The sequence below is a fragment of the Engraulis encrasicolus genome, chromosome 6 (assembly GCF_034702125.1).
Source record: "Engraulis encrasicolus isolate BLACKSEA-1 chromosome 6, IST_EnEncr_1.0, whole genome shotgun sequence".
Classification (NCBI taxonomy): domain Eukaryota; kingdom Metazoa; phylum Chordata; class Actinopteri; order Clupeiformes; family Engraulidae; genus Engraulis; species Engraulis encrasicolus.
The window spans coordinates 23,136,415-23,158,914 of NC_085862.1; the positions used below are offsets into that span (position 1 = coordinate 23,136,415).

Here is a 22,500-nt window from a genome sequence, read left to right on the forward strand (position 1 = left end):
CAGTATGGACATAGACAGTGCTCATACAGACATTTAAAGTGCAAGACTGGACAACAGAAGACTTGTAGAGGACATACATTAAGAGGTATTGTTGTGCTTTTGTGCTTTTCCTAAAAAAGTCCTTTATAGCGTTCTAGACATGGTAATAGTAGCATTTTGAAGAAAAATAAATATTAAAAAGGTTTGTCAAGTACACCAGCAGCAGTGTGTGTGTGTGTGTGTGTGTGTGTGTGTGTGTGTGTGTGTGTGTGTGTGTGTGTGTGTGTGTGTGTGTGTGTGTGTGTGTGTGTGTGTGTGTGTGTGTGTGTGTGTGTGTGTGTGTGTGTGTGTGTGTGTGTGTGTGTGTGTGTGTGTGTGTGTATGTGTTTAGTGCAGGTAGAAGGTGCGGTGTGCGTCTGTGTGTGTGTTCGTGTGTCTGTGTGTGTGTGTGTGTGTCAGTGTGTGTCAGTGTGTTTATGTTTGGGTTTAGTGCAGAAAGTGCAGTGTGCAGTGTGTGTGTGTGTGTGTGTGTGTGTGTGTGTGTGTGTGTGTGTGTGTGTGTGTGTGTGTGTGTGTGTGTGTGTGTGTGTGTGTGTGTGTGTGTGTGCATGTTTTGAGTTAGTGCAGGTTGAAAGTTCAGTCACAAGTATAGTAGTGCAGGTGGAATGTTCAGTCGCAGATATGGTGGTGGGGGATGGGGGGGGGGGTTGTCAGTGGCCTTGCTGGCTAGAGGCTGACAGTGGAGGGAGAGTGGGTTGAGTGTTCAGCATCTTGATCGCTTGGTGCATTGTGCTGCTCGCCAGCCTGGTGGTACGGGAACGGAGGCGCTTGTACCTCTTTCCAGAGGGCAGGAGGCTGAACAGTTTGTGTGCAGGGTGGCTTGTGTCTTTGATGATCATCAGTGCTTTCCGGGTGAGGCGTGTGGTGTAAATGTCCTGCAGGGAGGGGAGTGGTACTCCAATGATCTTCTTCGCTGTGTTCACAACACGCTGGAGTGTCTTCCTGTTTTTCTCCGTGCAGCTTCCTCCCCACACTGTGATGCAGTTGGACACGACGCTCTCTATGGTTCCTCTGTAGAATGTTGTCATGATGGAGGGTGTAGCACTTGCCTTCTTTAGTTTGCGCAGGAAGTAGAGACGCTGATGGGCCTTCTTCGCCAGTGATGTAGTGTTGGTGGTCCAAGAGAGGTCGTCGCTGATGTGCACTCCAAGGAACTTGGTGCTGCTCACTCTCTCCACAGCATCGCCGTCGATGGTCAGTGGTGGCAGTTGTTTTTGGACCCATTCAGTGGGTAAAACCTGCTACTTTTGACCTCGGAAAAAGTACATTCTACTAAATTGATGAGGGTAGATTTTTAATACGTGATGCAGAGGGGTTGAAGGATCTATATAATGTACGAACCATTGCTAATGCAATTGTTTTATGTTTGGTCTGTTACCACAGATTTAATCACGTATTTCCGTATATATGACCTCATTTGCAAATTCAATCATCATATTTCAGAAAACTTGCAATACAAAAAATATTTGCCCTAATGTGGGTTTATCAACTGTGAAAGTTTCAAATCAATATGGCATAGTACCTTTAACATTTTATCCTAATCAAATAAAAATAAATGTATCCCTATCTTACTGTGGTCATGCTGTGGACATGTGGCACATAGCTGTCATGATTTAAAGCAGCATTCCATATCAGTTTTCCCAGAAAGTTTTTCCCAGCTTTCCTAGAAACTTGACACTGACCCTGATGGCCTGTGATCGCACTAAGCATGTTTGGAAGAGTGGGGACCGAGAGTCTCTCAAGCCACAAAAAAATATTTGCCATAATGTGGATTTAACAACTGTGAAAGTTTCAAATCAATGTCATTGTACATTTAAAAATGTATCCTACACAGTCAAATTAGCAGTGTTAATTCAACTCTTAGAGAGTGGATGTAACATCTTCTAGAGTGCATTTGGTCCCAGAGTACTCTCTAAGTGTTGATTTAACACTGCATTTGTTACTGTGTAATAGAATGGAAATTATCCCTATCTTACTGTGGTCATGCCGTGGACATGCAGCACATTTTCCTGGTGAACCAGTAGCCTGTAAGTAACAGGCTACTGGTACACTGCCCTTTCACGCCTCTCCGCAGGCGGGGTTTAGTCAAAAGATGCTTGCACGCGGTTGGAGCAACCTCATATGAATGACATGACACTTCGACCACTCACGTTGAAGCTTTGTGACGTAGGACGTGTCGTCACGTAAGCGCTGCCAGGTCGGGAACCAAAACAGAACAACATCCTTTAGAAAATCAACTTGAGGTATTTTGGATAACACCGCTGAAATTACTGCTTCCATCCCGACGCATGATAACTCCTCGCACGCCGCCATTACTGTTGTGATTCAGGGAGGGGGCGGGCACAGCCGAACTACCCTGGGGGAGGGAGTTGCGTTCGATAAACGTCATACCCACTGAAATCCCTCCCTACGATCCTGATTCGTCGTGCTGCCCCGTTTATTTCGTAAACGGAGGAGGAGAGCGAATCACAGGTGTACCAGAAGGTTTGTGTAGCCCAGCCCCCTGGGCGTCAACACATAGCTTCTGGTTCACCAGGAAAGCAGCACATAGCTGCCATGATTTAAAGTTTTTAAGTTTTAAGTTTTAAAGTTTTCCCAGAAAGTGTTTCCAAGCTTTCCTTGAAATATGTCATAGTACCTTTAAGAATGTATTATATTGGCCTAGTATCTCCTATAAAGTCACCCTTTGGCAACATGAATGGGAAAATCTCCTACTTTGACCTTGAAAAAAAGCATGTTCCACTAAATATCAATCCGTAGATTTTTAATATGTGATGCACCAGGGTTTAAGCATCACTTAAAAGTAGGAACCATTACTATTGCAATTTGTCCCGCGTTAAGGCCTTTTTAGAGCTAGATTGATTGGCCTATTATGTTTTTGGCTTGCTGACATTTGGGATCTGAGCCTTCATCAGAGTATCAGTAGTATCCTTCTAGATCTTGAAAAGTTGTGTATGTCCATCCTGCTTCTCAGGTGTGTTGAACGCAGTGAAGTATTTCTCACTTTTGTTCGCGATTCTCTATGATTACACAGTGTAATCTTGTCAATTACCAACCCAACTCATATATAGGAGATTATTTACTGTATGTGCTACAGGGAAAGGTGGTGTTTTCCTGTTTTCTCTATGTGATTTAACCATGTAGACGGTAGGGTGGAGTGATTTCAAGAATTCTATTTTGGACTGTAAAACATAGTAGCCAGTTAAATGTAAAAAAGTAAGTTGCCCTGCTGCCTTAAGTTTGTAAGTTAACACAACTCGAGTTGAGATAACTTACAAACTTAAGGCAGCAGGGCAGCTTGCTTTTTTACATTTGTCTGGCTGCCATGTTTTACAGGGTGGAAGTTTTTTTTCAGGTTTCAGGATTTTGTGTTTTCAATCCGTCAGAATACAGTACCGTTTAAATGACATTGGCATATGGAAGAATATTGTGATTTTTCTTCACCCCTTGTCACTGTCATGGGCAGTCATGGGTAAGCGGTTAGGGCGTTAAGGGCGTTAAGGGTTGCAGCACAAAGGTTGCTGGGTCGACTCCCGACTCGCCAGGTTGGTGAGGGGAGTAATGAACCAGTGATCTCCCCCAGCCTCCTCCATGACTGAGGTACCCTGAGCATGGTACCGTCACGCTGTTCTGCTCCCTTTCGGGCGCCATTGGGGGCTGCCCCCTTGCACGGGTGAGGCATAAATGCAATTTCGTTGTGTGCAGTGAACACATATGTGCTGTGAAATGTTGTTTCACAATGACAATGGGTGTTGGAGTTGTTGGAGTTGGGCTTTCACTTCCATGTAAATGAATCCTAAATATTTTTTAACCCACAGAAAAACCTTTAAGACATTAAAAAAATTAATTATTTTATGAAAATGTTTTGACTTGTTACAGGGTGAAAAGCACATCTACATTTGCTTTGCCACCTGCACCAAGTGATTTTGGAGTTTTTTTTATTGTCGTTGTCAAAAAGGCAACAAAATAGTGTTTGTAGCACCACACTGAGTAGTAGGTTTCCATTTAAAGTGCAACAAGGATAAAAGTGACAACAGTGCTCGATCTATCACTGTGTTTTCGCAACAGTCTAAAATATATCAGTTTATGCCTTTCATTTTATGGCATTGTTGTCATTGACATTGCTTGCACTGCTTGAGGAAAAGTCACTGTGTAGTATTTCCACCATTTGCACGTCGTACCTTCAGTGGAACGCTGTAATAGACATAGAAAAGTTAACTACCATTGTACTACACTACTATGACTTATTATACGGCACTCTAGAATGGTGCAAGAGCTCCCATTCACTTTCAATGGGCGGACCCAAAGTTCGGTGGTCACTACGTAAGGGTTAACGTTCGGCGAGAAGGTCGCTACCGTGGAATAGCAGCACGACAGAGAGAATCTTTAGACCCCGACGCGGAGCGGAGGGGTCTTGTTCTCTCTGAAGTGCTGCTATTCCACAAAGCGACCGACTCGCCGAAAGTTAACCCGCTTATTATATGGATATACTTAAATGATTCACACATGGCGGGACATTTCTTTAGGCCTATTTAATGTTAAGATTGATTGAACAAAACAGTGCCGTTGTGGAACACCGCTAGGCAACAGCTAGGTAGCCAGGACAACAGGTGTTGTCTATAACAGCAGCTGATTAGAGTCTTATTGAAAAGTCGCTTTAGCAGTGAAAAGTCTTGTTGCCATTGACAGCGGTCTGTTATAGACCAACCCGTCCGTTATCGAAAAATAACAGACGTGCGAACGTTGGGGAGCCCAGTTGAAATGAATGGAGCATTCGACCGATGACGTCACACCATATAATAATTTTCTGTAATGCCCACCTAATAATACCCGCTGCCAATGGCAACGAGTTTGGTCACTTCAGAGATCACTCCGCAAGTAGATCGGTCATATCTTCACTGATATGTCTTGCCTTCTGATTTTTAGCAGTATGGCAGCAGCGCGATTAACGCACGCTGCTGGTGGCCCACTGATGCTCCGGTAACCAACCACTTCTCAAACCTCTCAAGACGAATTGCAACAACACTAGAAGTCTCATTCAGCGATTAATTTTAACAGTTATGTCATCCTGACGAAGTTAATAATAACTGTTTTGTTAATAATAACAAAAAAGGCAGAGTGGTAGCCCATCAGGGTTCATCAGCAACATGTCCGAGTGTTGCCGTTCCAAGAAAGCAAACTGTCACTGTCCACCGGCCGCTGTCGTGACATCTTTTATTAACACTAGTATTTTTTATTTCATTTTTTTTTTTTACAAGTGAGGAATTTGTTTACAGTTTCTCCTCCACGTGGCGCATGTAGCAGGATCGATAATGATGATCAGGGCGCACAGCAGTGCTTGGGTTGCTATGCTTTTTTTTCCTGGAATACTGTCGCCGATTAGATAGAAATATTCCTGTTATGAACCCGAGTTTAGTAGATATCGCGCAGTGAACGAGGCAGCCTGCAAACAGTTTGAAGCGCAACGTGGCTGTAGGCTTAACAAGTTAGAAAGTAGCCAAACTCTGTTGCTTGGTAACCTTTTTAAATTATGAGCGTTCCACGAACTATCTTTCTTTGCGCACACTATAAAATGGCAATAAACATGTTATTTTAAACTACTGGTTAACTAGGCCTATTTATGCTTTCTAATGTTGGTAAAAGCCGTATAATAAGCGGGATAATGTATTGTCCACACGTGACTATCGGAAAATATTTCCCTTCGAAGCGGAATAACACCCCTCCGCCTTCGCTGTCGGGGGGTGTTATTCGCCTCGTCGGGAAAATATTTTCCGATAGTCACGTGTGGACAATACATTATCCCTTACATAACACAATGCATTATGACTTGGTCATTACCATTCTGGTAACAGCAAATATACAACTCTGTGTCGTAATGGGTTAACATTTCCTGCAGGTGTCAAAATGAGTCACTGCTATGACATACTACTTTACACCCGTCGATACATCACATATTTCATTCTTCTGTTTTGTGCCCATAATTGACAGTCTTCACACTGCCTGTATGATATGTGTGTGGCCTCAGGCATATCAGCACATGTTCCAGCTCAGTATTCATCATTCTTCCCTCAGTATTCATTCTTTCCTTTCCTCTTCCATCCATCCATCACCAGATGACATCTCTACTTTTCCCACAATTTCCTCCTCCTCTCTTCCGTCTCTCAAACCACACACACACACACACACACGCACACGCACACGCACACGCACACACACACACACACACACGCACATACACATGCACATACACATACAGATACACATGCACATGCACATGCACAGACATACACACATACATACTGTACTGTACATAGACACACATACACATACACATACATACATGCACAGACATACATAGACACACATACACACGCGCGTGTGCGCACACACACACACACACACACACACACACACACACACACACACACACACACACACACACACACACACACACACACACACACACACACACACACACACACACACACACACACACACACACACACACACACACACACACACACACTGGTGCCATCTATGCCACCTATGTACACACACACACACACACACACACACACACACACACACACACACACACACACACACACACACACACACACACACACACACACACACACACTGGTGTTCTGCTGATCTTCAGTAATTAAATTCAGCAGGTAATTGCCCTGTGGTGCAATGATCTAATCTAATGCATTTTTGATGCAGTCAGTCTGAGATCGTCTAATGTGTTTTTTGATTGACAGGTGAAGAAGAGTGTCTCTGATCATTTGTGTATGGTGGCTGATTTCGCTATGGAGATGTTTGATGTCCTCGAGGCCATCAACTACCAGTCCTACAACGAGTTTGTGCTGCGAGTGGGTCAGTATATTAAAAAAAGAAAAGATAAAAAAACAAGCAACATATTTATAGTTGATGTGTGTAAAGATTGTTAAATTCTATTCCCTAAGAGTCAAAAAATGTGTGTGTATGTGTGTGTGCGCCTTAATTTGTTGGTGTTGGAAGTGTCGTGTGTGTGTGTGTGTGTGTGTGTGTGTGTGTGTGTGTGTGTGTGTGTGTGTGTGTGTGTGTGTGTGTGTGTGCGCGCGCGTGTGTGCACGCCTTTATTTGTTGGTGTTGGAAGGGTCAGGTGTGTGTGTGTGTATTTGTGTGTGTGTGTGTGTGCGCGTGTGTGCACGCCTTTATTTGTTGGCGTTGGAAGGGTCAGGTGTGTGTGTATTTGTGTGTGTATGTGTGTGTGTGTACATGTGTGCGTGTGTGTATGCGCGTGCATGCCTTAATTTGTTGGTGTTGGAAGTGTCAGGTGTGTGTGTGTGTGTGTGTGTGTGTGTGTGTGTGTGTGTGTGTGTGTGTGTGTGTGTGTGTGTGTGTGTGTGTGTGTGTGTGTGTGTGTGTGTGTGTGTGTGTCTGGATGTCTGTGTCTGTGTGTGCGCGCCTTTATTTGTTGCCGTTAGGAGTGTCAGGTCACGTGTGTGTGTGTGTGTGTGTGTGTGTGTGTGTGTGTGTGTGTGTGTGTGTGTGTGTGTGTGTGTGTGTGTGTGTGTGTGTGTGTGTGTGTGTGCGCGTGTGCGTGCATGAATGTGTACATGGTTTGGTTGCAGTTACAGTTACAATTAAATAAAATATATAAGATAATACAACTACAGTATATCACGAATGTGAGTACACCCCTCACAGTTTTTGCAGATTTGTGAGTATATATTTTCATTGGAAAGTATTACAGATATTTCACTTTGACACAATGATTAGTGATCTTTTATCAACATATTTAACCACTGAAATTTCTTGTTTACCACCACACATGCTTGACACCATCTAAAGCAAATTTGTTTATCTTGGTCTCAAGAGAGATGAACAGACAGATGTCTTGTGATCTGAAGAGACCAAGATAACCAAATTTATTTTAGATGGTCATAAATCTGCAAAAACTGTGAGGGGTGTACTCACTTTCTTGATATACTGTATAATGGAAAATGTTACACATATGCACACACACACACACACTCCTACGTACTGTATTATTTCTTTAGTGAGGCATCCCTCTGCCCTAGTGAGTAACCAACAGACACGCCTCACCGTCACCAAAACTCACTGTAACTGTTGCAACAGAACTTTGAGGATGATCTGAGTGGTAACAAAAACCTTGGTTTGCATACCAATATAGGCTACTATAACTGCACTTATGACGTTTGCAGGGTTTGACTTAAATACCACATTATAACACTTTATCATAAGGGTCCACTATTTAGCATTAGCATACAGTAATCATGAACAAAGGGTTAGCTACTCGTTTTCAAGTATTGTTTTCAACATAAGTAGGGAATTTCACATGTATTGAGTCTGAGGTAACATGTTGTCCATATCTGTAACGGTCAAGGCCCTTGGACTGCTGCCTTTGTAGTGTAATAGGAACGTCCTTGGTTGGTCTCTCAACGCTTTTTTTGTGGCATTGCCGTGGCCTCTTAGTAGAGTAGAGTAGAGTACTTTTATTATTAATCCCAAAGGAAATTAAGGTGTCTGTCAGTTTACATAAATACACAAATGCAAAACATACACAAAGACCTAATACACATTAATATACATTACAGTAAAAAAATATAGCAGCCCTGAGTATAGCCATCAGCCTTACAGCAGTGTGCATACACCCATGCTCACACGTTCTGCAGCGGTGAAGCGCTTCATTGTTCGCTGTTAAAGCTTTACTACAACATTGCCCCATTACTACAATGCTGTAGGGATTCCTTACTAAGCCATTACAACTTGGTTGTACCACCAAAGGATTTTAAAGGTGGCCCGTTTTGTTAATGCGGAGTCACTGTTATGTCAGCATGTTTTATGACTACACTATATAAGAGGTAGACAGCAGTCCAATGTACAGGAAGCTCTATAAGATTACAGTTCTTTGAAATAAGGAGGAAGAACATTTGACCTTTTCCCAGCAGGTGATGTCCTTGCCCACATTTATCTGTTTGTCCGCCGGCTGGCTTATTTTTTTTAGCAAAATAGCTCAAAGGTCATTTTTGACGTAGTAACTGTACAGTGTGGTGATTAATTAATTTAATCTGTTCAATATATTTGAACGAATGAACTGCGCCATCACAGGTACCATGAAAGATATTGAGACAAGTGTTGTGACTTGTCCTGACAAAATGAAAAAATATGAATGAGATTCATAATTCAAGCCTCTGGAGTTTTTGCGGGGATTTATTTTCTTGCAAATATGTTTTTACAAGACGATGTACATGGGTTCATACTATGGACTTCATTTAAAATAAAAGATGGCACTTTGCACAAGTGCATTTATGTCAAGTATGGAAATAACCGAGCACTCCTTCACCACTTGATGTACAGACTAAGGTGGCAATGGGATGACTCAGTATATGGTACCACGCACTGATGAAGGCGTGATAACCGAAACGTGTTTGCTTTTGGACATGATGGTAATCTATAAATAAATAATGAGACTTAGTTTGTGCTTTTAATTTAATTTTTCTTCTTTCAGTTGATACCTTTTATCGCGCACCCAAAGACATTCATTTTTTCCAAGAAGTTGAGCACCTCCTCTGACAAAACTTGATGACTCAGTATATTCCATTACAGTAGTAGAAGTAGCTTTGCAAGGAACTAATCTAGCCTTAGCAATCACTGGAAAAGGAAAGGGTGTGCTGTGACCCTAACACCAATCACCACTGACCTCATTGTTACCTTTGTCAGGGATGGGGGTTATGGTTTCACTTTGACTGGTTAGGGCTTGTTGGCTCGTTGTTACCATAAAACCATAAAACTCTTTTTTTTTGCGTGATTTAGATGCTCAGGATAAGTTAAATTCTGTTAGTTGATTAGCAAATTCATTTTTGCCAAGTATCCTTGGGGTTAGGGTGTCAGACTTGTAGCCCAAAGGTTGCCGGTTCGACTCCTGACCTGCCAGGTTGGTGGGAGGAGTAAGTAGCCTCTTAATGCAGATGGGGGTCGCTGCAGAGCCTATTCACTATTTGCGGAAAATACTGAACTACATCATACTGTAACAACATTGCAATGACATTATGGCGACCCTTAAGTAACATTGAGAAATAGCCATTACAATGTTGGTGACAGTACGGTTATAACAGAGGCTCTGCGCTAAGAGGTTAACCAGTGCTCTACCCCATCCTCCTGCATGACTGAGGAACCCTGAGCATTACATGGTACTGTCCTGCCTGTATCACAATTACAATGGGAGTTGGAGTTTCACAGTTGGGATTTCTTTCTTTCTTTCTTTCTTTCTTTCTTTCTTTCTTTCTTTCTTTCTTTCTTTCTTTCTTTCTTTCTTTCTTTCTTTCTCATTCCCTTCTTTGGTTTGAACTTGTCCTGGTTTGAACTTGTCCTGATCAATTCTACATGCCTAAAATGCACTTGATTTCAGCCATGTGATAAGCCGCATTAACGAGTAGTGTTAATATCCAATTGATCAGGTTTACGTACAAGTAGATTGGCTGGATAAGCCCTTTATTGATCAATGTATTCGCTTCCCAGGGATTAATGTGGGGCCTGTGGTTGCCGGGGTGATTGGTGCCAGGCGACCACAATATGACATCTGGGGCAACACTGTCAACGTGGCCAGCAGAATGGACACCACTGGACTGCCCGGAAAAGTACAGGTAATGCCCCTCTTCTCTTTCTTTCTATCTTTCTTTCTTTTTTTCTTTCTTTCTTTCTTTCATTCGTTCTTTCTTTCTTTTTGTCTTTCTTTCTAAATGTATGTATTTTTCTTTCGTGATTTCTTTCCCTTTTCTCTTATAATTAGTCACAATGCATTATGGCTACACTCATAATGCTTCATGATGTATTACGGACAGTATATCAGCAGTTATAACTATACATCTAGCTTATAATGCCTGATAATATAAGTAAATAAATAAACAAATAACACCCTTGTATTTATAATGCATAATAAGCTAGATGTATAGTTATAACTGTTGATGTAATACATCATGAAGCATTATGAGTGTAGCCATAATGCATTGTGACTAATTATGATGCGCATTATAATTCATTATAAATACGCTCATAATGCACTATAGAATGGCCTTCAAGTAAAGTCTTACCCTGTTTTCTTTCTGGCCCCCTCTCACACTAACACCTGCACACTTGGGACAAACATGGTGATCTAACTTGCTCTGAAGAGCCTTGACCTTTGTCCTCCCCCCCTCAGGTGACGGAGGATGTGTTTAGGCTCTTGCAGGGTCACTACGAGTTCATGTGCCGGGGCAAGGTCACGGTGAAGGGCAAAGGGGAAATGCTCACCTACTTCCTGGAGGGGCGGGACCTGCAGAACAGCAGCAGCAGGGCCAGTGGCAGCAGCAGAGCCAGGCCCCGTTGCCCCACTGGTGAAGAGGGGGGCTCGGGGGGCCCGTGTGTGACGGTGGTACGGACAGGAAGCACCTACTCCATGAGAACGCACGCGCGTGTCCACCCACCTGCTGCCCTACCCAATATGGTGGCCACCGGCACGGCCGCCGCCGCTGCTGCCTCACCCAACAGCTCCATCCTCTACCTGCCCTCCGCTGCCGTCTCCCTCACCGTGGACGTTTGATTGGCATGGTAATGGCAGCCAGTCTCCATGGCAACAGATTGGTTGGAACTTTGCTCTCCAGAAAGATCAGGGTCTTGAATGACATGGAGCCTGCCAGACAGACAGGCAGGCAGTCATATGGATGGACGGGAGAGGAGAGGGGAGGAGGAGAGAAGAGGACAGGAGAGGAGATGAGAAAAAGGCCTTGACGTTTGCATTTGTTGTGCATGCAAAAATCTGCATGCCTTTGTATCCATGCAACACTTGAATCTTCTGTTTTGATTATGCTGTGGTGACAGTCAATCCAAGCAGGTGTTACATATCAGTTAAACTGAAGTTTATCAGCGTGTGTGTGTGTGTGTGTGTGTGTGTGTGTGTGTGTGTGTGTGTGTGTGTGTGTGTGTGTGTGTGTGTGTGTGTGTGTGTGTAACATAGAGAGATTGTGAGCATGCGTAATGGCAAGAATAGACCAAGCGCGATGTGAGCGAGTCCAGCGACGGAAGTAATTGACTTTGTCACACGACAAAAGTGTGATTCGTGCAACGAGTGTGACAGTTTGTACATGTAGTTAAACTCCCGGCAATGTTATGCAAATTAGCTATGACGTGGTTTGGCGACAGCCGCCACAGCCAATGGGAATGTTGGAATGCTTGCATTCTGCTTTTAACGGACATACTCTAGTCGCTTCAATCGCTCGTATCGCTCTTGCTGCACAGCAGCGATTCTCTGTTGCTTGAATCTTGTCGCGGCCGGTCTATTCGCCCAGCAAGTGTGCGTGTGTTGTGTGTATGATTGTGTTAGAGAGGGTGTATGAAGGCCTTCCGTTCTTAAGAAGAAGAAATAAATCCCAGCTAACTGCTCCAGTGTTGATGCCGCTTTTTCAAACGTTTAAAACATATCTGAATATGAGTTTTAATATTATATCGGTTTGTGTTGAATATGCATGAGTGGACATTCAGTACATGCATGGAGGTCTTAAGACTGAGCTACTTTTTTTCTTCTGTGAGCAGAGTCAGACAATAGTGTGTATTTAGTGAAGTGTTATTTTGTGAGTCTTGGTATCAGGGTGTATTTATGACTTTGCGGGTTTATCTTGAGGCCTTCCGACTGACCTCTTTGAGAATCAAAGATCACAAACACCATGAGCTAGATATACAGTAGATGGCAGAAAGCACGGTTCAGACTTGTTTTTGTTTACTATACATATTAGAGATGCACCGGATCCTGATTTTTAGGATCCTGCCGGATACCGGATCCACTGCTTAAGATCCTGCCGGATCCGGAGCCGGATACCGGATCCTACGAAAGGGTTGAAACACATAGCCTACTCGCACACTTGGGCCCTTTTTATCACGTTGGCTCAAATTATTTTGACTGAAAAGCCTCGGCTACCGGATCCTGGATCCTGGAACCGGATCCGGATCCTGTGAAAAACCCTATTATCCTGCCGGATCCGGAACCGGATCTTGGATCCTGTACATCTCTAATACATATATATGTAGCTGATGCTCTTTGTCCAGGGCGACTTCACAGTCACAGTTGTTTTTTTTTTGGTAGCAGTGTAGGGATGGGACATGCATTGCCTGGTTATCACTAGACCTAATCACAAGTGAGATAAGGTCTAGGAGGCCTGCTTACTGTAAATCCCGTAGGGGGTGTATGGAACAATTGTGCAAAGCAGCATGGGATTTCCCAGGCTAGGACATGCATTGATCAAGGGCATGATACTAGATTAAGATGGACGGAAACACAGTGCTTATTTGCATGGGCGAATAATGAGTCACGAGTCAGTAGACCGATAATGCATGCTGTACCACCAGTGGCACGCTGTCATAGTCATTGAAAGGTTAATTACCATAGTATTACTCTACTATGACAAAGCAGAGGGTCTTTAGTAATGCACTATGACTCGGTCATTGCCATTCTGGTAATAGCAAATTTATAACGCTGTGTTTTAACAGGTTAAAGCAAAATTGGATCGTTTTTTTTTTTTCTATTGATAAAATAATGTTTCAGTGCTTGATGAGCTTGTAGCAGGTTGAAAGGCCTACCTCCACTGGATATAGCGTACAGTATATTTCAGGGACTGGGCAGGTTTTAGTCATGTGCAAGCGACACTGTCGGCTTGTTTGCCAGTTTTCTTTTTTTTTCTTTTTTTTGGGGTGAATGTTTGCACACAATTTAGGTCTATTGACCTTGTTCTTTAGTTTATTATGAAAGAATTATGAAAGAATTACACTTGCACCCAGTAGCGGTAACTTACATAGTGTTTGCTTGGCTAACAGTATTGATCCAGTGATTTTCCCTGACATCACAGCAGAGTTGGTTTCACAGTTTGGACTTAGAACGAGACCGCATTGCCTGAATCTAGCCCATCTAGCCCACATTGCCTGAATCTAGTTTCTGATGCCAAAAATCTAAATGTAGGCCTACTCTAAGTTCTCTAATCATCCTCGCATGAAACAAAAAAGGGAGATAAATCATTTTTCTCATATCTACTGTATTTATATTTTATTATCAATATTATTACTTATGCTTCATATGCTTCCGTTCAGATGTTTTATTCCTTTGTATTCAAAGACAAGTGTAGCATGTTCAAAAATACATATGAATATTCTATTGCTCAAAGGCACAAGCAGAGCATCATGGTTGAAGAAATGCAGAATGTGTATCAACACTTTTAAGTGTATACAAATACACTATTTACACACTCTGAGCCACTGGCTCAACGCAAGTACTTCAGGTCGCCTGCAAGCTACCAAGAATGGGCTCCCGAACGAAAAAAGAGGGCCTAATATCATGTGGACGGGGGCCCGTTTCTTCAAGTCAAGGGCCCATGTGGGCCCATGTGGGCCCCCCGCCTCGTATGGCCCCCCTGCCTCGCGGGGGTATACTTAACGCCCCTGCTCTGAGCCTTTGAGTAAACACTACCTTGTGCAGCAGAACTAGCATAGCCATGGATGGGATTAACTATGGCAGTGTGACAGATTTATAAGGGCACCTTGCCATGGTCTGCCTCAAGAAGCCTTAAGGTGAAGCAGGGTGGCAGGGGTGCATGGAGGGTTAGCTGTTTGATTTATTAAACCCCAACCATACATTATGTTTAAGACACATCTGTACCCAGTTCATGGTTTCCGAGGGTTGCGAATGAAGTGTTTTGCACGTTCTATCTTTTGATATGGTCCATTATTACGATATTAGATTATATGGATCAAACCAACAGCAAAATGGCTGAACACCTGTTAAAATGCAGTATGGAGGTATTAATGTATTGAATGTTTAGACAGGAATCCCTTTGTGATTTACAAACCTAGGGTGTGAATGGCTCTTTAGGCGAAAGCAGGGGTGTTGAGCCCAGGTTGGGAAAGTGAAAAACGTTTATCAAACCAGCTCTGATTCAGTTGATTGTACTCAACATGGGTCAGGTGCGCACAACAAAGATGGTGGACAGGAAGAGCATGTTGGTACTTCACGGTAACTTAACTCCTTTCAGTGACCATCAGAAGTCAGAGTCTTTATGACGATCATGGTTCCAGAGGCTTGTTGTGATTAGGGTTGCCAACTGTCAATGGAAAAAATATGGGCCACTTCATTGGGGCAGGGGTTCTGGAGGTCCTCCCCCAGAAAATGTTGCATTCCTTGTAATTTCCTGCATTTTAACACATTTTAACGTCCTCTGTCCCGTTTCAGCTCAAAACGGAACCTGTAATTTTATTTCTAAATATGGGACAATTTTGTATTTCTAGGGACTGTTGCCAACTCTGGTTGTGACTGATCTTTGTGTATCTACCATCTTTGGCAACATACAGTCAACTATACAGTGTTGAAATTCGACTCCCTCAGTGTTGAATTTGCACTGTGTGATGAGTTAATGTGTACGACAAAGACAGATCTGGAAGCGGAAAAGGATCTGCACATTGCTTGCAAAAAGCCTAATTTATTAAGAGCAACTTTTTGATCATAGATCTTTTTCAGGCATCTTGCAACTTGTATCATTGAAACGTTGCTCCTAATAAATCAAGTCTTTTGCAAGCACTCTGCAGATCCTTCCCAGCTTCTACATGCATACGCCATTTTTGATTTGGGACCTGCTGATGCTTTCCTGTTGGATTTGTACACCTTCCACTACACTTTGTGACACAGACGGAGAAATCATGGCAGTTTTCACAATCCGAGTCCCTTCCTACTGATCGACAGCTTTGTAGTAACACAGTGTTTTTCAACAGTGGGGTCGCCTGGAATTCAAAAGGGGTTGCCTGAAATGTCTAGGGTGAAAAAGAATCTTAGGTTTTCAGAAATATCAAGCCTACAAACAGGCCTGTCACTAGGTTTGAGAGGCAGGGGTGGCTTAGCCCCTGAGGAAGATTTTTTTTTCAGCGCACCTGCTAAGGTTTTGTCTATGAATTTATTATTTTAAGAGCAAAGAAATCTCGCACACTGTCCATTCCACCAACAAACTTTAATACATTGTTTCAGTCATCCGACCTTCTTCATGTTGTATTAAAGTTTGTTGGTGGAATGGACAGTGTGCAGGATTTCTTTACACTTCAATGACAACCCCACTGGGATAATATCCTACGCACCTGCCCAACTACAGAGGTGTGCAAAAGAGTCTTCTTGAACAATTATTTTAAGAGCACCATACCGATTTTTAAACGCTAGTTGCAGTGGATTTTTTTAAATTCACATTTTAATGAACATTCCTTATATGTAAGCTAAACAAAACTTTTCAAAATGTTTCAACTGATGAATATTATTATGTTATGTTATGAGTATTATGTTTCCCCCCCGCATAACATATTGCTGTGCACTCTGCTTTTATTGCTGTGCAGTAGGATATAAGTGGCATTAAACAATAAATAAGGATGAGGAACTTGTATTCAGATTAATTTGCCTTCTTGTTGGCTAGTATGCAGTGCTTTACTGCTTTTGCTTTTGGAAAAATGTAAAAAAAAAAAAGTTTTTTTTTTTTTCAAAATTGTTAAAGGGGGGGCTAATACTAATGTAAGGGGGCTAAAGCCCCCCTAAAATAGGGCTAACGACGTCCCTGCCTACAAATTAGCTTCGTCGCGTGATTTTTTTCCCCAGTTGCAGGGAAAAAATGTGCATGGGGTCCCCAGAAATATGTGACATCAAAATGGGGTCCCGGGCCGAAAAAGGTTGGGAACCACTGCTGTAACATGACAGAGTGAAACTGAGCACATTTACATTACGGTGGATGACCTCCGTCATGGTTTTATAAACAGTTCAAAGTTTGCCATGTCGACTCTTAGCCTACAACACTAAACTTACTTAACTACATTTACATTTTTTTGTAAGACGTTGTTTAAACTTGTATGATGTGTTGTTCAAATTGAATGGTACGTTATTATCCAATTGCCAACATGAAGTGTAGAGTTTTCAGGTTACATGTTATTGGTAATAAAGTTATATTTTTGTCAGTAAAAGTCACTAATGCTATTTATACCAACCAGTGTTCCTGTTGATTTTGTGTGTGTGTGTGTGTGTGTGTGTGTGTGTGTGTGTGTGTGTGTGTGTGTGTGTGTGTGTGTGTGTGTGTGTGTGTGTGTGTGAGTGTGCGTGTGTGTGTGTGTAGGGCCGGCGCTAGGCATAGGCACTCCAGGCGGCCGCCTAGGGCACCAAATGTCTTGGGAGGCGCCAGAAATGCAAAATGTCCCACAGAGTTAGAATGTCAAACGAAAAAACTCTTTACACTTAACACATTAATAATGATAACACGACGCAAATTAGCAGTGTTCGATCAGATATATGGCGCTGTATGTCTACAGAATAGATGACAATTTCTAAAAGCAAAAAAAGTGAAGGGGGCGCTCGCCTAGGGCACCAAGTTGACTAGAACCGGCCATGTGTGTGTGTATGTGCGTGTGTCTGTGAGTGTGAGTGTGAGTTAGTGTTTGCGTAAGGGTGCAAAAAAAAAAAGAAAACAGGCAGAAATGGGTCGGTCAGTCTGTGTGAGTGGGTGTGTACAATTTTCTTGTTTTGTACCCTACAGTAGCTGTTGTGCAATCTAGCACACTTTACTGTTACAGTAAGTGAGGCGTACGCTCCCGTGTTTGTGTGTGTGTGTGTGTGTGCGTACGCAAGCATGCTCGAGTGTGTGTTTGGCTTTGACGCAGGCTCTCAGCGGGACGAAACATTCCCTGCACACTTCCTGTTGACCTTTAACCCCTGGGAGAGCTGACGGCTTCCTGCTGCCCTCCAATGTAAACGCCGCCAAACACGCCTGTGTCGAAACCCCCCTACGGACACACACACACGCACACACACACATAAACACACACACACTATGACAACTCCAATGTAAACAATTACAAAAAACGCTTGTTTTGAAATCTCCAATGAACACACTCACACACGCACGCAAACACACAGACACAAACACACACACAAACGTTTGTGTCTGACACAATGACGCTATCGTCTCAGATTCATGTAAACTGACATTAAAAGCTTAACCCAGAGGTCTAAGCAAACATAATTTCCCGTCATACTTGCTGAGAGGCTGACGTCCTCTGTTTGCGTGAGTGTGTGTGTGTGCGAGTGTGTGCGTGCGCGACCCTGTCAACACGACTTCACGAATGTCACTCACTGGGCTTCTTGACAGAAATATATACACAACTACTTGCTTTTTCTTCGCTGTGCAGTGTGTGCATAAAATGCTTAAAAATAAGGCTTTATAGTCAAAGTTTAAAAAAAGACATGTCAACGTGTTACAGTTCATTACTCCAGTCCTCTTTAAAATGTTTTAAAAACATACCAACATAAATACATCAATGTGATGTCAAGGGCGACATCAAGCGTAAGAGCGTTCTTTAAGTTAAAGAAGAAAATCCTCAGGAGCAGCTATGCATTTATGCTGCATTTCATGTCAAATCAAAATCATTCAAATTATTTGTCAAATTATTCAATTAAGATTTGCATTGTTATGAAAGCGGTTCACAATAATTGGGATATCAGGCACATACTTTACTTTATACACAATCTTTTTTTTTCTGTGATTCACTGTTTTTTATTTATGAACAAATTCCCAAGCTGGGAAACAAAGGCAGTGATCAATGTCCACCCACCCCACCCCAACCTTAGATACAAGTCACATGACCCCTTAGGTCATAAGTGAAAAACAGAGAGAGAAAAAAAAGGTTAACAAAAATTAAAGTTAAAACTAACAATAGACACAACATGTTTATACACAATCAATTTTTAAAAACGCATTATCGTAAACAAGCCTTCAAGTGAAACACGGCTGGTCAGGGTGACTGAGGAGAAAAGCATGGTGGATCAATACCCGTGTTTGGCAATCCCATGTTTTTCAGTAGCGGTAGCTGTTTATTAATGAAACGGAACACGTCATTTCCTGCGTAACCATGGCGAGTGTTTCGATGTTTTCTTCAGCCTATGTGCACATACGTGTTCGTGAGAAGGGAGAGTGGGTGGGGGGAACAAGAGTGTTTCTGACTTCAATAACATTTCCAATCATGCAGGGCATTGACCTAGGTGCTAGGAGCTAGGCTTACGTAAGAGATCTTTGGGTGAGAAGCACACTAAAAAAACATACACGCACGCACACATGCATTCTTGCATTCTCTCTCTCCCTCTCTCTCTCCCTCTGTTTTGCACGGACACACACACACAGAGACCCACACACATGGACACACACACACAAATACACACGCCCAGACACACCTTCGCTAACTGGGGTGAGAAAAATAAGCTGGTAAAAACAACTGGTGTCCTTATGTGCTCTCCTGACCAGGAGTCATAAGACTGCAAAACAAGGTGATGTCAAAACAGGTCATGGTTGAACTGAGAAGAGGCCTCTCACTCACTTGAGTGTTCTTTCTGCCTCTATGTATATGTCTGCATGGCTGGATTGGCCATAAGGCATGCAGACAGTGCCGCTGACAGCTTTGGCTGGGCCTAGGACAAAATGATCTGAAAGGTTCCCACCACCCAATACATTAAATGTAATGAGGACCCAATTACGGCCCCTCTATCTCCCTGGGCCCAGGACAACTTACCCCTTTGTCCCCCATTGTCAGCCAGGGTTCCCACGGGTCATGGAATTTCTGGAATATCATGGAATTTCATAAGGTTTTTCCAGTCATGGAAAGTCATGGAATTTTACCATTTTGCATGCACAGTCATGGAATATCATGGAATTTTCTTACAAGTTGTGAAGAAGCAAAAACATTGTTTCTACTGGTTATACTAGAATGCTGCGCCAGAGGCGGTTTGGTTTCACGCTGTAATGTGCAACATTCTAGAATGCAATCAGCCCACCTACAGAAAGTCTGGCGGAGGGTCTGCATTGGCTCTAGGGGTGAAGATAATCTTCAGTTTTCACACTTTTTAAAAGTGTTTAATGTCATTTTTTTTTACGAAAGTGGACATGAAAATTCATTTTCTTGGGGGGGTCTGGAAAGCCATGGAAAATCATGGAATTTTATTTCTGAAATATAGCTGCAAGGAGCAATGCGGGGCCAAGCAGTAAACTTGCCAAAATTGCTACGTCATCAGAAGGAACTGCAGCGCCCCCTTTGGCTAAAATCTCACCAATTTTGGTGTGCATTCCTTGGAGGGTCGAGTGTGATCACGTCACGTGAACCAAGTTTAGTTTGAATCCGTTAAAGGGCCACAGGGATATGACCTCAATTCCTGCTACCTGTTGGAGGCGCTAGAGAGTTTGAGCTGGGGATCCGGATTTTTTGGGGGGAGGTCATGGGATGAACTAGGATGTGTGTAAGAAATCCTAACAGAATCTGACAAACGGTTGCTGAGATATGACCTCACTTCCTGTTTTGCCACCTTTATGACAATTTTGATTGTCTGTCACCGGCACACGATAAGAGGTGTCAAAAATTCTTCGAATATCCTAATGCATATCAGTCCCAAGATGAAGTGTACCCTTTTGCAGGGCATTCTGACTAAAAATTGTGGGACAAGTAGCATTTTTATAGAATTTCACAAAATTCAAAATGGCTGATTTTTTCTTCTGGTTGATATGAACTCATATAGTGCGTTGGATTCGGGTTCGCCAGCTTCGCTGTTTGGGCCCTAATTAGAGTGGGAACCTTCCCTGCATACAGGACATTTGCCTGGTGGACTGTTAATGATTTGGCCCTGGTCTTCCCCTTAATGTAGTGTTATCAGTCCTCATGCTGCTACAGCTGACCTCTCAGAGTCAGATACAAATATTAATTTTGGATGTTGCGGTCAAAATAGGTCGTAATAGATGACTGAAATTAATGTTGCCACAGGCAACATTGTCTCTCAGGGCCTGGTGGACTGGTGTTGGCTGAAAGTGCCTGGCCTGATTTTTTTTTGTCCCAGATCAGCCCTGTATGTCTGTCTTTGTGTGTCTGTGTGTTTACATGCATATGTGTGAGTAATGATATTGTCTTCTAATGTTGAATCAAATAAAGTACATAAAATATATTTCAGGATGAATACAGGTGCACATGAACACACACGGTATAAGGACAAGGTTTTTATTTGTGTGTGGGATGTCATATATGCATCACAGTTAATGCAGTCTTGAGCATGTGTGTGTGCATGTCTTCAGTGACTTGAATGGTTGTAAATGCTTATTGTATGTGTGTTTATTAAACACTGTTTAATGCAGGCTTGTGTGTGTGTATGTGTGTGTGTGTGTGAGAGAGAGAGAGAGAGAGAGAGAGAGAGAGAGAGAGAGAGAGAGAGAGAGAGAGAGAGAGAGAGAGAGAGAGAGAGAGAGAGAGAGAATGTGTACATTTGCTTGGATGCTGGGGCATTGTAAGTAGATATCTGTCATAGGCAGGGCTCTACAGTGCGAGCATTTTGCTCGCATATGCCCCTAAAATAAATGATTGTGTGAATGAAATAATAGAAAGGGCGCACGTGTGCGAGTAGATATTTCAACCCTTTCAATCTTATTTTGCTCCTAAAATAAATACACCCCATAGAAAAACGCAGGAACGTGTGAACGAGAGAAGGCGCAAAAGACAGCATGCGCACCGCGCACAGAGAGACAGAAGCAGACAGACAAACAGTCGGGGGAGTTTTGAAATAAAATAGGCATACACTTAAAACATACACTTATCTTGTAAGTACGTGGCTTGTACTGTTTATGTTACTCCTCCTGAGACGTTGGCAAGGGAGGACACATAGGCTCTCTCTGTGTGCTCACTTGCTCAACTGTCATCATCATCACGTCACGTCATTATTTTGTTGGCCACAATAGCAGACAGTCTCGGGGTGTAGGCCTTGGGCACGTTTTTGATGTGCAAGCCTTCGATATTGCCAAAGTTTTATTTAGAGAAAATGTGTTTTGTTGGCATCCACTCTTTTTTGTTTCATTTCTAAAATGCAAGTAGGGCCTATAGAACAGTATATTTTCAAAGGATAATGTTCAGATTACTGAGTTGCTGTTTAGACCCACTGTGGTACCAAATGCAATGTTTTTTTTGTTTTTGTTTTTTTTAAGTGTAATCCATGGGTAGGCTAGTCATAGCCTCATAGGCTACATATCATATTACCCATATGCGAGTCATTGTATTTTCAGGACAAATACGTAATTGCCTCTCTGGTCTCTCTTGTAAAAAAAATCTGCCCCCTTGACCAATTTCATCCCAGCACCCCTGCCAGATCCTGCTGTGTAGGCCTGAATTGAAACACCAGTTGTGTATAGAAATGAATGTGAATATGAATGTGTAATATTTTGTTTAGTCCTTTCACCGGGAGGAATTTGGAAAAGTGAACCAAAGTGATTTTAATTGTAGGCCTACCACTCTAGAATGTGTATTTGTGTGTGAAAAGAGTATTTTCTCTGTATCTGTATGTTAATGATGAAGCTGCGTCACAAAAACTCACTGTGCTCCTAAATGTATATCTGT

The 22,500-nt window shown here is 42.6% G+C and overlaps 1 protein-coding gene across 1 annotated transcript in view; it reads left to right on the forward strand.

Moving 5' to 3' along the window:
* adcy1a (adenylate cyclase 1a) overlaps window positions 1–11,629 on the forward strand; it is a 60,404-nt gene extending 48,775 nt beyond the window's left edge. The window contains exons 18-20 of the mRNA XM_063200404.1: window positions 6,804–6,918; window positions 10,570–10,694; window positions 11,249–11,629. Of these exons, the coding sequence (XP_063056474.1) occupies window positions 6,804–6,918; window positions 10,570–10,694; window positions 11,249–11,629 (621 nt within the window). The remainder of the gene's footprint in view (window positions 1–6,803; window positions 6,919–10,569; window positions 10,695–11,248) is intronic.
* The last annotated feature ends 10,871 nt before the right edge of the window (window positions 11,630–22,500 follow it).